This window comes from Mytilus trossulus, unplaced genomic scaffold, assembly GCF_036588685.1.
Source record: "Mytilus trossulus isolate FHL-02 unplaced genomic scaffold, PNRI_Mtr1.1.1.hap1 h1tg000138l__unscaffolded, whole genome shotgun sequence".
Classification (NCBI taxonomy): Eukaryota; Metazoa; Mollusca; class Bivalvia; order Mytilida; family Mytilidae; genus Mytilus; species Mytilus trossulus.
Window position 1 is genome coordinate 2,781,628 of NW_026963302.1, and position 15,599 is coordinate 2,797,226.

General features: G+C 31.4%; 2 protein-coding genes across 4 annotated transcripts; one reads left to right on the top strand and one right to left on the bottom strand.

Moving 5' to 3' along the window:
• The first annotated feature begins 1,415 nt into the window (after positions 1 to 1,415).
• LOC134700330 (ras-related protein rab7-like) lies at positions 1,416 to 13,166 on the top strand. 3 transcript variants are annotated; one of them, XM_063561682.1, is made up of 7 exons: positions 1,416 to 1,543; positions 6,007 to 6,054; positions 6,817 to 6,876; positions 8,500 to 8,543; positions 9,486 to 9,612; positions 10,067 to 10,285; positions 10,698 to 13,166. In XM_063561682.1, exons 2-7 carry the CDS (start codon positions 6,025 to 6,027, stop codon positions 10,836 to 10,838), a joined length of 621 nt encoding a protein of 206 aa, XP_063417752.1. In that variant the 5' UTR covers positions 1,416 to 1,543; positions 6,007 to 6,024; the 3' UTR covers positions 10,839 to 13,166. The 3 variants fall into 3 exon arrangements, with proteins under 3 accessions (XP_063417752.1, XP_063417753.1, XP_063417754.1); XM_063561683.1 differs by having other exon boundaries at positions 1,445 to 1,538; positions 6,003 to 6,054; XM_063561684.1 differs by lacking the exon at positions 6,817 to 6,876 and having other exon boundaries at positions 1,447 to 1,538; positions 6,003 to 6,054.
• Positions 13,167 to 14,536: 1,370 nt separating this feature from the next.
• On the bottom strand, positions 14,537 to 15,502 carry LOC134700429 (uncharacterized). Its single transcript, XM_063561822.1, has one exon. The coding sequence runs from the start codon at positions 15,500 to 15,502 to the stop codon at positions 14,537 to 14,539; it is 966 nt and encodes a 321-aa protein (XP_063417892.1).
• Between the last annotated feature and the right edge of the window lie 97 nt (positions 15,503 to 15,599).

The window sequence follows — 15,599 nt, forward strand, 5'->3', positions numbered from 1 at the left end:
AAAATTAGTTTAAAAGTGCACTAGCTGTCAAAAGCATTTTCACTGATTTGACATAAATTCTCACATTTGATTTATCAATGTAAAACATCAATTCAAATTAAAAAAGAGTCTAAAATAAAAATAAAATTGCAGGGCATGAGCTCGAGAATATTGTAGCTTCGTTTCGTGTCTATTTTAGTCAAGACGCCATCTAATTTACTATGGGTTAGACCTCCGAAGACCTCCGATAGTCATATAAGCGATATATAAACAAAAATATAGATATAATGGTAAATAGATGATGAACTCGTGCAATTGAATTTTTCTAGGTCTGTTTAATTTCATATAATAGCTAAACATTAAATGTTTATCATCTGTTTTATAAACTGTATACGAATGATGTTTAGTGGATCGAGTCAGTCAATCGAATGATTTAAATTTGTTTTACTTTCAATGTTGACATTCTTTCCCTTTATATAACTCAACTTGCACAATTCATGCATTATCACTCTCTACTGAGCTAAGGGGATAAATTAAAGTTCATATGCATACGGATTCAATTAGGTAGAATTATTCAATTGCATTAATAATTGGAAAACCATCATATACTTGATTTTTTTTTTATATATCTATCTCCTAGCCAGTGTCTCTTTAAGGTAAGACAGTAACTATCTTTAAAGAGTTTTGCTATTTTGCCAGTCTTTTTACGGATTTTTAATCAGAGACTATTTGAAATAAAAAAAAATATTGAAATTATCTAAACACAAAACTTTTTTCATCAAACAAACTTGACGTGGGAAAATTTTTGTTGATTATATAGGGAATCGTTAAAGCATGACTGGAGCCCACCCTTTTAGGAAAAGTTCTGGATCCACCAGTCCCATTGGTCAAATAGCATACTGATTGAATTTTTAAAAGAATTTAGGTGAACAATTGTATACAAAACACATACAATCGGCGAAATTTCTCATTTCTACCCCATAGATGTTTCTTAAATTATTTATTGTTGAAAAATTTACATACATTTAATAATGCAAATAAAAATATAGCCCGGGGTCCCCATGCAATGAATTTCGTTTTTACAGTATATCAACTGCGGTCTTGAGCAATGCACTGGTTTTGTAACACTTGTAAAATATTTTGAGGTTGTTGAATATTGATATTATTTTTTCAACTAATAGGATATTTTTGTTTGAGATATTCTTAATTAAATGCATGACTTATTTAATGAAAATCTTAATTTATACCGAAAAAATAGCAAAACTTATAACATCGCTATTTTGCCGTAGCAGGCTAAATAGCCACTGCCTTCCAGTAAATTATTATATTCAATCAAGGACTTTCTATACATATAAATAATAGGGGGCCGAGCTTGTGATAGTCCGACTTTGCAATAGGCCGAGTTCGTTTTAGGCTGAGTTATTCAAGTTAGCTGGTTCTCGGTTAATAATCCTACATTGAGTGAAGCGCTAAATACAAGCGGGTCCCAGTTTACCAGTAGCGTGGCTAACAACCACAACATCTTAACCGTAGATATTTTAACACCTTGAAGATTACCAATAAGGCGAGTCTCTTTGATATGGATATTTTTACACCCTGAAGAACACTAGAAATTTGGAAATTTTGCATATTTTTTACCATGTGATTGTCACTCAACATTTTTAATCCAGAGAGAAACTAGAATAAATAAAATTTCACACTCAATGTTATTATGTTGGGATCTCCTGTAGTTGGTGATCGCAATACTGGTATAAAAATTTTGTACCAATACTGTAATATCAGCATTTACTTGTATGCCATCACATATTTTGACAGATATTTTAATACATGTATACATTTTTTGTGTAGTAAGATCATATACATTTGTTTGACTAACACATTCTGTTTCAACTTGTCAATAGGAGGACAAATCTCAAGGGTTGAACTTAGTAGATATAGAATTCATTATATTATATGTATTATTATATACCATTTAACATTCAACATTGTTTGCAATGTGCATCATTTCATTTCCATTTTATTTAAAACGTATTAAAACGTCAACCGTGGCAAAGAAATATTTTCATAAATACTTTATTAGTATTGTTAACTTACAACATACAAGTGGTATAATCAAGATCTTAAAAAAAAAAGATTCTTGCATACTCTCCATATTTGACAAATCAGAATATTGACAAGTTGAAACAGAATGTGTTATTGTTTTTATTTTCTTATTAATCTTTCACAACAAAAGATATCAATATTATTCATTAATATTTTATTATAAAAAGTTGCTTTAAATTAGAACCTGGTTATAATCAAATTACCTAGTTCTAGTTTGTTTACATGAATGTTAAGGGTTGAAGCAGTTGATTCAGAACCATGGACAATACAATTAGTAGCAGATACATCTATATCTACAGTACTGGTACAAATACTTATACTAGACCAGCACTCTGACAGTAAGAGAGCTGAACAGATGCTATCTGAAATAGCTTGTAATCTAGTTTGCGTCAGAGAAAGTTCAGAGACTGAATACCAAATACCAATATAGGAAGGGGGAGGGGTTGCAGAAATCACATCTGAAGAAGAAATAGACAATACCAATGCTGATGATACATAAGCTATAACAGCTTTAATGTCAATATAAAATTCACTATTAAAATATACTGCATGAATTTTTAAAAGAGAGAACTGAAAGAAAACATAGAAGAAAGTACAGAGTTTGTTGAAATGCTGAGACAGAACAGTTCCACATCAGAAGATTTAAAACTTTATTTGATGACAATCACAGTGTACCATCTATGGCATCATTAGTTAAACATAATCATTCCTTATAAATGTCATCTGTTAATTTCATTATGCATATATGTAACACCTTTTAATAAAAGATTAATTACCTATATTGTTGTTTTTTTTTAAAACACAATACTGGTACAAAATTTTTATACCAGTATTGTGGACAATACTGGTATACCAGTATTGCGATCACCAACTACAGGAGATCCGTCTATGATCTAGTGTGTGAAACCAAACTGACTTAATTAAAGAGATCTAGAGGTGAGTGATACAAAAGGGACATTCAATCTCACAAGTAGAAAAATAAACTTACAACACCAAGGAGAGAAAAAAAAGAATAACCCAGACAAACATCAGTGCACAGATGACAACATGGAAAACTAAAGACTGAGCAACATGAAGTTGAACCATATTAAAAACTGGTGGTGATCTTAATGAGGGTCTCATTGGGGGTTCCTATCCCGGATCCCGCTTATAAATACTATATATGTAAGCAATTCTCATTTTTTTGTCATTTCCCAGGTCCTGCAAGACCTCATTTCCTGTTTTCACTACACAATAATTTGACTTTCACGTGTCATGCTTACAAAAAATCGACAATCCCGCTTCACCCTTAGACCCCAATGATACCCACCTCAATGTAGGTTCTCTAGAAGGGTAAGCAGATCCTGCTCAACATGTGGCAGTGTCTGTTATGTTGCTCTGCCAGGTTACTAAAAACCCTGGTGAAAAGTTTAAATTGGTTCTCTTCTTTCATAGTCTATGAAAACAAATAGGTTTAAATATAATCCTCCAGGTGCTGGATTTTTTCACTGTATTAAAGACCCATTGGTGGTCTTTGGTGTTTTCTGCTTTTTGGTTAGGTGATTGTCTCTTTGACACATTCCCTACTTCCATTCTCAATTTTATTAAGAATGCATCAGTGTTCACCCCAGAAATTTCATTTAGCATCCTGGTAAACAGGGGAAATTGAAAAACCATCTTATTTCTAAAAAAATATAGCATCATATCCTGATAATCCATTACATAATCTACTAGAAAACCAATGCAGATAGCAGGGGCGGATTTAGGCGGGGGCGTGGCGGGCGTGCACCCCCCCCCCCCTAAAATTTGCAAAGCATTGGTTGACTTCAACATATTTAAGTATCATACCTGCTTTAACATCTTTTTTAACATTCAAAGTATATAAAACAGTCAGTTTCACAGATTCAACGTGATTACTTATCAATTGGCCTACGCTTTATTAAAGTTCTATAAATAATTTCAAAATGCAGAGCTGCGTTTGATAACAAATATAATAGGTTTTTAGCAGTTAAAGTAAAAACAAATGTTACATTGTATTTGCGGTTTTTATATTCAAATTGTTTGATAATCAAAGTTCCAATACATCCCTTACTCACTTTCACAATTTCATCATGACACGGTCAATAAAACAGTCAGTGAGATTCTTTTATAATATCCGTAATAAAAGATAGAAATACTGTTTCAAGCGAAAGGTTAGTTTATTAATCATTTAATTTGTATCTCTGTGTCTATATATATATTTATTTCTCACTTGCCAGCTAAATATTTAGCGGAATTCTGTACCGTATTACTAACTGTATGATTGCTGGATCCCAAGAAACTTTTTGTTTGAAAAATATATTGGTCAGGTGAGCAATTGTGATCTGTCTCGTCTCACTTTGCGTCCGTCTGTCCGCCCGTCTATCTGTAGATTGTTGTCAGGTGTGGATTAAGGCAGTTTCAGCTTGAAACTTTGATTCCTCGCTAATTTTATCACACAATAGTTCGACATATGTACATTTCACCCCTTTAAAAGAATATTTCAATAGTTTTACCCCAAAAAAACTCCAAAAATATTTCGCCTCGCTCTGCTCGCCGAAAATGAAATTTTGCGCCCCCCCCCCCCCCCATAACTGGAAATCCTGGATCCGCCCCTGGATAGCATCACATTTAAGATTATATCATCTGACACAGTACCAATTCACCATGATGCTTAAAGGCCTTGGGGAGAACACTGCAGGTGACAGTTTAATAAAGTAATCTCATTATATCATTGAATCTTTGGAAAAAGCAAAATTATTAGATAGCAAACTTTAAATTTAAACAAAACCTTAGATTTGTAAGTTATTTAACAAATTTATATAAAAGATTGTGGGCGCATATATTTTAATTTCACCTGGGATTCAGAATATTATCAGATCATATTCTGACTCCAAATAATTAAATAATTAAGGGAGTCTCAGATATCAAGTTACTATGTATTATCAGGTGAAAAAATATTGTGTATTCATTGTTATATGGGGCAGCAAATGAGATTTTTTTTTTACTTGTACAAAGTATTTAGTTTTAAAAGCATTGCAATCTCACATATGCTATCAGTTTACAACTTCCAAGTTTTACACAACATGTTTATATACCTATAAATAAGTCTCAGTATATATACGTATGATAATTACAGTTGCTATTTATAAATATAACAGAGGCGGATTTTGGGGGGTGGCCAAGGGTCTCAGGCCCTCCCCTTTTGAGGAAAATATTTGGTTGATTATAAAGATAATCACTGGAGCAGGACTGGAGCGGCCCCCCTCTTAGGAAAATTTCTGGATCCGCTACTAAACAGTTTTCTTTTCAATTAGAAACACTCTTTTTATACTTAAAGTCATAAGAAACCTCAAATAAAAAAAAATAATGCATATGTTTTTTATAACTTAATGGATAGTTTTCATTATAAAACTTATGTATATATACTTTTTTCTGAAGAAAGTTCTTTAATTTATTCATATTTAGAAGAAGTTTTCTTTATTTTAATTGCTTCCTTCCAGCAAGCAATTCCCCCGACATATTTTCCGTATGTAAGGTGACCTCAGTGTGACCCATCTCGTAAAAATTCGGTGATCACAATACGCATGGATGTCCTTAAAATAAACTATTATCTGAATTTACATGTTAAACACGTGCTCAATTTCCATGCTTTTTTGTTTATTTTTCGTCAATTGTTGGCAAACAGGTGACATTCGTTAAACTTCGGCTTCAAAACACGAACTTTAATTACCTGCCATATTTTCACAACAACACTGACCGATTGAAAAAAAAATTGACGATTATACGAAATTTACACGAAAAAAATGATTAATTCGAGCACAGAAGACTAAGTTTATGATGTTTGTATGCATTGGTTCAAGAATTAGAAGAACATTATTTTTCATCGGTCACTCGTTTCTTATGACTTTAACTTTATTTTTTAAGGCTCTTGAACAGAAAGATATGGAAGAAGATTTTGATATCGACATAACGGTAGGCATGTGCAATATGTATCAAATTTGTCTATCTTTTGAAGTTCAATGTGAATAGATATTTTTATGATTACCAATTGGCTTAACTATGATAACAGCATTACCGGTACCAACTTTGCTCCACCAGATGTGCATTTCAACAATAAATGTCGCTTTAATAAGGCAGCAATACTTGTTGTCAACAACAAAATCAAACCTAATAAAAATATACCTAATATAAAGAGATGATAAATCCATAAAAAAAAGAATAAGCAAATAATCAGCAAAAAATAAGAAAATAAGATGGATTGATTGTTGTCAAACACCACTTTCAACACTGTTGTGCTATTTCTTGGTGGTGAAAGCTGGAGTGCCCAGAGAGAACCACTGTAGACTGATTGGATTTGTGTGCACCTGCAAGCCACATTTAAACTCACACCCTCAAAACCTCAGAGTTGACAGACTAGTGATATTGAATGAGACTACTATAGACACCTACGTTAAATAAAAAGAGAAAAATAACATGAATTTAAAGAATTAAGAAATAAAGAGCCCCAATCTAGACCTTTGTATAGGAAATCATTATCTCAGATAGAAAATAATGATAATTAATTGCTAAGAGGAGAGGTTGTGGTTGTAAGAAAAAAGGTCAAAGCAAAAAACAAAAAAACAAACTTGAAAAAATATTTGGTTTACACTAATTTTTAAACCTTGAAGCTCATAATAGAATTGACACAAATTAACCAAATCTGTTTAACATTTTTTTTTATAATTTATTTTCTAGCCTTCTGTCAATGAAGAAGACGAAGAAGGTGGATCAGCTGTTGTAGGAAAGGAAAAAAAAGTAGGCAAATGTATTTTACAGAATTTCTTGGTCCTGTTTAACCTTATTGTTTTGTAAATTATACTTCCTGTCTTTCCTCTTATATACTTTGGATGCTATATTACTGTTTGAATTAAATACACTTCCTTTAAAAGACAACTTTCGAGTTCAATGCATTTCCGTCAAAAACACTGGTTTTAGTGAACACCATTTGTGTGTTTAGGGGCATCGTCACTTCCATTCCAATGTTGAGCAAGTGGTTGGAAAATTATAATACTATATTGCACGATTTTCGGAAAACTAAATTCTTATAAATGACAATCAGCACTGCTGTCATTAGGGAATTGTTATTAAGTGACTTGCAAAACAAAAATTATTCCTAGTTTATCCTGCACAAAGATGATCACTAAGACGCTTGATGAACGCTGATAGTGTGGGGATACAGGCGACCCCCTGTATCTGGTAAATGACGTCACAAACCCGCGCCTCATTGACGATTTTTTTCTGGTGACGGATGAACTCGAAAGGGGAATTTTAAATTGTTTATCCTTATGTTCTCTTATATTATTCGGCTAAATACTAAAAAATTGTTATAATGTTACAAAAGTTATAATGTACCAGGATACTTCAGCTTAAAATTAAGTGCTCTCTGACTGTAATTTTTTTAAATTATATGCCAGATTTGATTCATAAATTCAATAAAACACTGACTAAGTAAGAGAGCAGGAAAGCCCTTTACCATCAGGTGTCAAACAGTCAAGTTTGACTACCATTAGCATCAAACTGGTTAAAATTTTACCCAGATTTGTCAAAATGTCCCCATTTGGAATCGTCAGACTAGGGTTTCAAATAAATATTGTTATTTTAATAAAAAATTAATGTGATTTGTCAAAATCATGCAGTTGATTCTTTATCTTTTAAAAGAAAGTGTACATTTTATCTTCAGGTGTAATACCACCAAATCATGGTACGTCACATCCGGTTGCATACGAAAGTAGGTCTAAAAAAATATTCCCTTGAATTTGACCGTTGTAGGTAATTAATCCTACATTTTATTGCAGTAAAACTATTTCTGTGTCATAAACATTTGTCTTGGGTATTTCAAAACACCATTATTTTTTATTTGTGATTTCTATAGAAAATTTTGTAATCTTGAGGTTACATGGTGACTAAACCTTGTACACAGATATAATAGGGGGATACATTTGATTGGTTAACTCCCAATGATGGTTATTTTCTTATATGCAATGAAATGTTATGTGAAACTTTTTCTATAGAACTGGACAGGATAAAACTTTACTCATCCCAAGTATTTTTTTATTTGAAACAAAGATAAATTCTGCACAATTTTTTGAAAAGTGCAAATTTAACAAAGACTAATAGGGGAAAATCAATGGTGGTATTACACCTTCATGCACCAAAATTCCCTTAAACATAATTTGTCTATAAATTATATCATTATTTGTCTAGAATTTCTGTATTAAAGCAACTGTAAAACTTTATTAGTTGTTGAGTGTTTGTATGTGAGTGCTGGATATTTTTTTCTAATAAAACAGGTGTCAGAGGTTTATGATGAGCTTTTGTTTATTTGATCACTGTTTTTGTTCAACAAGGTAATTAGGTTAATTTTGTTTCTTATTTTAGAAAAAGAGAAGTTTAGTAAAAGTACTGATTCTTGGAGGCGTTGGGTAGGTAAAAATACTTTTTTATAACATGTTTTAAGTATGTAATATATTTATAGTTTGTAACAATTGAAAAGTGATACAACATGTACAAAGACAGAAAATTAATGGCATTTGGCTGTGTTGGGCCTAATTTGTCTTATCAAGAAAGGTCAGTAAAACAATACAGAAGTTAGAAAATAAAAATGGAAAGAGAGCTCTGTGAGGTAAATGCATAACCCATATTACACATAAAATTTAATTCATACAACTGCTAATCTTTAGATTAGCATTGATATGAATCTCAAATTTAAAAGAACATATATTTATATTTTTAGAGATCAAATTTGTAAAATGTAATCATTTATGAAAATTACTTATCTGCTTGGGATTTGTGATAATTTTAGACTTTGATTATCTTTCTTGGAACCCCTGTCTAGATCAAGCCATTCCCAAAAAAGGGTTTCCATTTTATCTATAGAACTATGACAGCCATTTTGTTACAGACCTCAGACTAGCTTAAAGGTTACTGTAAATTCAGAAATTATTCAGAGGCAGATTTAAGGGGGGGAGCAGAGAGCCCGGGCCTCCCTTTTTGGGAAAAAATTTGGTTGCTTATATAGGGAATCACTGAAGTGTGACTGGAGCGGGCCCCCTCTTAGGTCAGTCAGTGGGCCCCACTTATGGAAATTTCTGGATACGCAACTGTTATTGCGAGGTTTTTCTTATTGCAAAAAATGCGACAGAGTTGAACACGCAATAATATAAAATCGCATTTTGAAATGTTATATATAGGATTTTTCTCAAAATCTTAAAAATTAGAATTGTATTTAAGTCTCAAATGAGAAAATCACAAATATAAATGCATGCAATAATTTACAGTAGTGATAATTTCTATATACTTTTTGCATTTAAAAGGATTTTATATAAAATTTATATATTAAAAAGTCATTTTTGATTTTTTTTTAGTGTTGGTAAAACCTCTTTAATGAATCAGTACTCAGACGGTACATTCAATGAAAAATATAAAGTGACAATTGGAGCAGATTTTATTGTGAAAGAAGTCCCAAAAGATACTGAGCATTTTACACTACAGGTATATAATTATATTTTCATGTAAATTGATATAAGAAGATGTGGTATGAGTGCCAATGAGACAACTCTCCATCTGAGCCACAATTTATAAAAGTAAACCATTATAGGTTAAGGTATAGTTTTCAACACAGAGCCTTGGCTTACTCCAAATAGCAAGCTACACATTTAAAAGAACCCTTTTTGATTTAATTTAAAAAAGTACACAGGTTAAATAAAAATTCAAAAATCAAATTTCCTTATATATATTATTAACTGTAGGTTAGAAATTATTAAAGTAAAAGTATATATACTTGTTACACTTCTATCCAAGGTTGCAGAACTCAGAAACATGCAAAAACTTGTTCCAATGTAGTAACATGAATCCAGTTGTTGGTGTTTGTTGTTGAATTAGTTGTTGTATAAATATCCAATCAAAAACCTATATGACAAAAACATTATGTATAATTGTATAACAGGTTTGGGATACAGTGAGTAAAAAAGATTACCAAAGTTTAGGACTAAGTTTTTACCGTGGAACAGACTGTGCTTTGTTAGTGTATGATGTTACACAGCCAGAGACATTTAAACATCTTGAATCTGTCTTGGAGGAGTTTTTGGCCAATGCTATTCCAGAAGACGAAGACAATTTCCCATACATAGTCATCGGGAATAAGATAGATAAAGAAAATAGATTGGTATGTCACAGTAATAAATATGAAGTTTAAGTTTTAACATAATGTCTAAGGTTTGGGTTAGGCATGCCCTTTACCATCAGGCGTCAAATGAATATTTCGTAATACAGGGGTTTATGTAGTATAGGAATCTGTTTCTCCAATGATTTTATTCTTCCTTTTCAAAGAAACTAAGAAAATTTGATCATAATCATAATTAAATTTCTACCAATCATTAGCTGAGAACAGATATTTCACTAGTGAGGAGAAATATTTTTCTTAAGCCGAAAAGCAAAGTGAAAATAGCACAATGTTTTTATTAAAGAAACAGAAATTGATCCATTGCTTTGCATTAAACACCCTGGTCCTGAATGGTAAATACCTAACCAATTGAATAAAAGCTATATTCATAATGAATTGTTTTTTTAATTTTTAGGTAACAAAAGAGGAAGCTATGAAATGGTGTAAGAAGAATGGCAATATTCCTTATATGGAAACCAGTGCTAAAGATGGAACCAATGTTTCAGAAGCTTTTATGTCATTAGTTGATAGCATGTCAGGGACAGTAGTTGAATAATCAAGTGATTTCTACCTTATGAATGCAGGCATCTTAATAAGGAGAGTGATTGAATGATTAAGACATTTCTTTGTAATGAATGCAGGCATGTCAGGGATAGTGATTGAATCACTTAGATATTTTTATTTAATGAATGCAGCTTTAGTGTTTCTCATCATCTTGAATGTATAGTCAAACTTGTATATAAAGGTCACCCTCAGGACTAACCTTATAAGGGTGGGGACATTTGAATTGATGTAAAAAAATCATTGTTAATACTACAGCAGGGCTATAAAAGTGACCAGACAAGACAGGTTCATACTAAGTTTGTAAAGATGACCTGTATGTGTAGCATTTTTTATTGTACAATTATAGCAGAGATCATGAAATACAAGGCCCCTAATGGAAGAGTCAAAGTAATCACATAATATCAATTTTTTCGCAAATATAATCTCATAATAGTTTTATATTTTTTTAAACAAGACAATCCAATTATCATTGTAAAATTTTAATATCAGCCATCTGCTCATACATGCATTACTATATAAACCTGTAATACACAGTCTTAGTCAACTGTAATTTTGTTTGATTCGGCAAAGTATTAAAGTAACTCAGTTTTTGAAACTATGTTAGTACTTTTATACTTTTACTTGTTTTATCTGTTTTGCAACAAATATAACTTTTGGCCAAACCCTTGATTTTCAGTCAAAGTCTTAAAATGTGTAAGCATTGAATTCAGCCAATGAAGAAGATAGGATACAATAAACATGGATACATTGACTTGAGTGTGTAGGTAAAGGTTGATTTGTATAAACATATCTTACATTTTTCATGATTTTTGTATTTATAAAAGCAGCAAATATAATGATTATTCAGAAATTATTGCAAGATGTTCATTAATGCCATTGTATGAATTACACAATTAATATGATAAAAACACACATTTTGAAATCAAGTACATATCTGTATGCAGATTTTCCTGAAATCACAATTATTTTAATCTCACATTTTTGTCCTTTTTAAAATTTGCAATAATAAAGACATTTGATAATATCTGAATTTACAGTATATACCTTCTTGTATTTTTTTCCCTTTCAAATGCAGCTGGATGTTAAGCAACCAACACTCAATCAAACCTTTTTGATGTAGTTAATCTTATGATCTTTGATCTTTTACACAAATTTGTAGAACAACTTATTATTTACAGTTTATATATCAGTACATTTATTAGAATGAAACTTGATATGATGCATGTCATATATACCTAGTGATACAATAAAGATCACTTTGAAATTCACCGAAGATTTCAGTCATCACAATAATGCCTTTTAGGGGTAAACAAGTGCATGCATACATTCAAAACCCTTAGTTTACTAATTTAATAGTTATCAATATTTCTACTTAATAATTATGAGATTAAAAAAAAAGTACATTGAGCACAACATTCCATATTCCTATTCATGAACATCTATAGACATTTATCAATGAAACTAGAACACACCCGTGATATCGCGGGTCCGTGACTGAATTAAAGTATATTACTATGCGCAAGCCTTATTTTAGTATTCTTACTGATTAAAATACCTCAATGGGTAACAATTTGACAATTTAGCAGTGTCAACCCTGTGATTATGACCTGTGTATAAAGCATATTAATCCTGAATACACCGTTTGGTGGTGCACCTGTCAGATGCGGAATGTACACTAACAAAACAGTTATAAATAATTTATTGCATATAACAATTCTTATTACTTAGACACATATAGCTTATGCATCCTTCCAGTTACATTTAAGAATCCAGCTGATCATTGACCATCAAAAATATTTCTTTGTAAAATGTCTGGCTGTCGTCAGGAAATTTTGGAAGCCTTGATGTACAGATAAGGTAATTGGTAACAGGTGATTATACTATTGGTATTGGTATCGGACTCGACCTGGAACTTCTTAATTATTGGCAATATTAATTATGTGGAAAACAAAAGGGCCTGGAGTGGTGTAATTTTTAATCTACTCTTTTGAACTATATTAGTTATAAATACAGTTGAATCCTTTGATTCGTCGTTTTTACGTGATGACGGCTGACAAATTGGACCTCGTAATTTTAGTATAATAGATATATACTCAGATATTAAGTCATCTACATAGGTAAAGTTACTCTTAAATTAAAAGCAAACATAATGTTCAGAATTGTTAATTTTGTTGTATTAAAGATTATTGTAATATCTAGTTAAATACTTATAGTTTGGATATCACCCTCTCATAATATAGAAATGAAATGTGTCCCTTATCATTGGGAAAATATATGTCTCTGTATATTTATGTATCTTTATTTTGTTTCTTTTTATATCTTTATTTTGTTTCTTTTTGTATCTTTATTTTGTTTCTTTTTGTATCTTTATTTTGTTTCTTTTTGTATCTTTATTTTGTAAATGTCAACTGGTATTCTTTTATTGGAATTTACACCAATAAAATTATTTGATTTGAGCTGATTTATAAATCAATGATCCATATAGAATCAAATCAAGGGCAGAAGAAATCTGACAGACCAACAGAATCACCTTACAGAAATTTCATACATACAAAAAAATTGAATTACTAATGATTTATAGAAACATGTATACCCACAAATTTTTTATATTGATCAATGAACCATGAAAATAAGACCAAGGTTATATGATACCTGCTAGCTAGACATGTAAAACTTGCAATCATTCCATACACCAATTATAATTGGTCTGTTAATTAAAGTATCTCAATATCAGACTTGACCAAAAAAAACATAAAATTTGACCAATGAACCATGAAAGTGAGGTCAAGGTTACATTAAATACCAACCAAACAAGCATGAACATATCATACTATCATTCCATATGTAAACCCATTCGACAGACATGTATATCTTGCTGTATTTGGCTAAACATTTTAGCATTTTTGTTAGAGTTGATGTAAACTATAACGATTGAAAAATGCAGTGGAATAATTCTTTTGTATCTTTCATCTCTCGTTTGTCATGTGTAGTAAAAAAATTAACGGTACCAATTTTCTTGCACCAGATGTATCAACAGCAACATATCTATTGTTTTAATAGTGATTAAGATTATAACACAATGTTAACTGCTGTATATATATCCCTATTTTTTACATTTTTACTATTATGTCTATATATCTTGTTCACTCATCGTTGTCATTATAATGGAATTTGATTCGAAGGTTTATAAGCTATCTACAAAAGCAGGTTCAATCCACCATTTTCTACCTAAGAAAATGCATGTACCAATCAGGTATATGACAGTATTATCCATTTGTGTGATGTGTTTGAACTTTTGATTTTGCCTTTGATCATGTTGTTTATAGATGTCCGTTTTGAATTTTCCTTGACATTCATGCTATCAGAATCTTTATGTGGATCTCAGGCACTTGTCTCAGAAAAAAAAATCCTATATACACAAAATTATATATAAATTATCCATTCATGAACTTTTCAAGAAATTTATGAATGAAATATGCATTCATAATTTTCATGTTACATGTAAGAATGTATGTATTTAACTGTTCTTCTCAAGAAAATAATATCCGAATTGTACAAGGTGCATGAAATAAGATTTTATTGAGAATGCAATTGCTTTTTACTTTACCACAAAAGCCGCGTCAAATACCAATGTCGAATATTTGATGAGATCCAGATTACGAATTTCGATTGATATATCTTTTCAGAAAATCAAGTTGCGGGTTTATCGTCCTTTTTTGACCGATCTACCGCAGCCATCAACCAATTAACCATTTCGGAGTTTTCACTATTGCTCACTAAATTCATTAAACGCTTTTCTCTAAAATATTTAGGCTTAGCATACAACCATAATACTCGTAGAACATTTAGATGGCCTTTCAGACAAGCAACAAATATACCTTCTTTAACATTCAATTTGTTTTTGTCAAACCGTTTTAGTAGATCTTCTACAATCTGATCATTTCCAAACTCGCATGCACATTGCATTACCTTTTGTAAATCAAATTTTCTTTCGCTAAATCTTTTAACCAGAAACAAGTAAAGGGCAAATGTATCAAAGCCGTGACAAGCAGCTTCTAACGCTTCACTCGGATTTATATCTCTACACGCTTCACTGAATTTGTCAAATAACCATTTAACGTGGCCTATCTTTCCTTGTTTACAAGCTAGAACAACTGATATTTTAATGTCCAGTATATGATTACCACATTCCTTAAGCATCCAGTTTAAAAGTTGAAAGCTACTGTTTTCTGACAATTTACCGTTTGATCTCTCCTTTTTGAGGCTTGCCTTGAATGTTTCAAGTATTGCCAATTTCATATCAAACTTCATATCGTACTTCTCGAGAAGCCACATTACTAGGTCGTTTTTTCCGTTTCCACATGCTATTGCTAATGCAACATCCAAATCTGCATCTTTTTCTTGAAAGGTATTTAATAACCAATAAACTGTTTCTATACTTCCACTGAAACAGGCGCAATTCACAGCAGCTTTAACATTACACGCCTTCTCATTGTATCGTTTATGGAGCATAATAACTACATCGATCTTCCCGCGTGCACAAGAAACGTTCGAGGCTTCCTGCAATTCTAATGATTCATAACAATTTGAATTCAGAAACCATTCTACAAGTCTAGTTTCACCACTTGTGCATGCTGCAAATAGTAACGTTTTCATATCAAATGATTCTTTATCAAATGTTTCTAGAAAGTAGTTTACTAACCTAAAATTTCCGTTCTGACAAGCCAATTTAACTGCATTACTTACATCCACA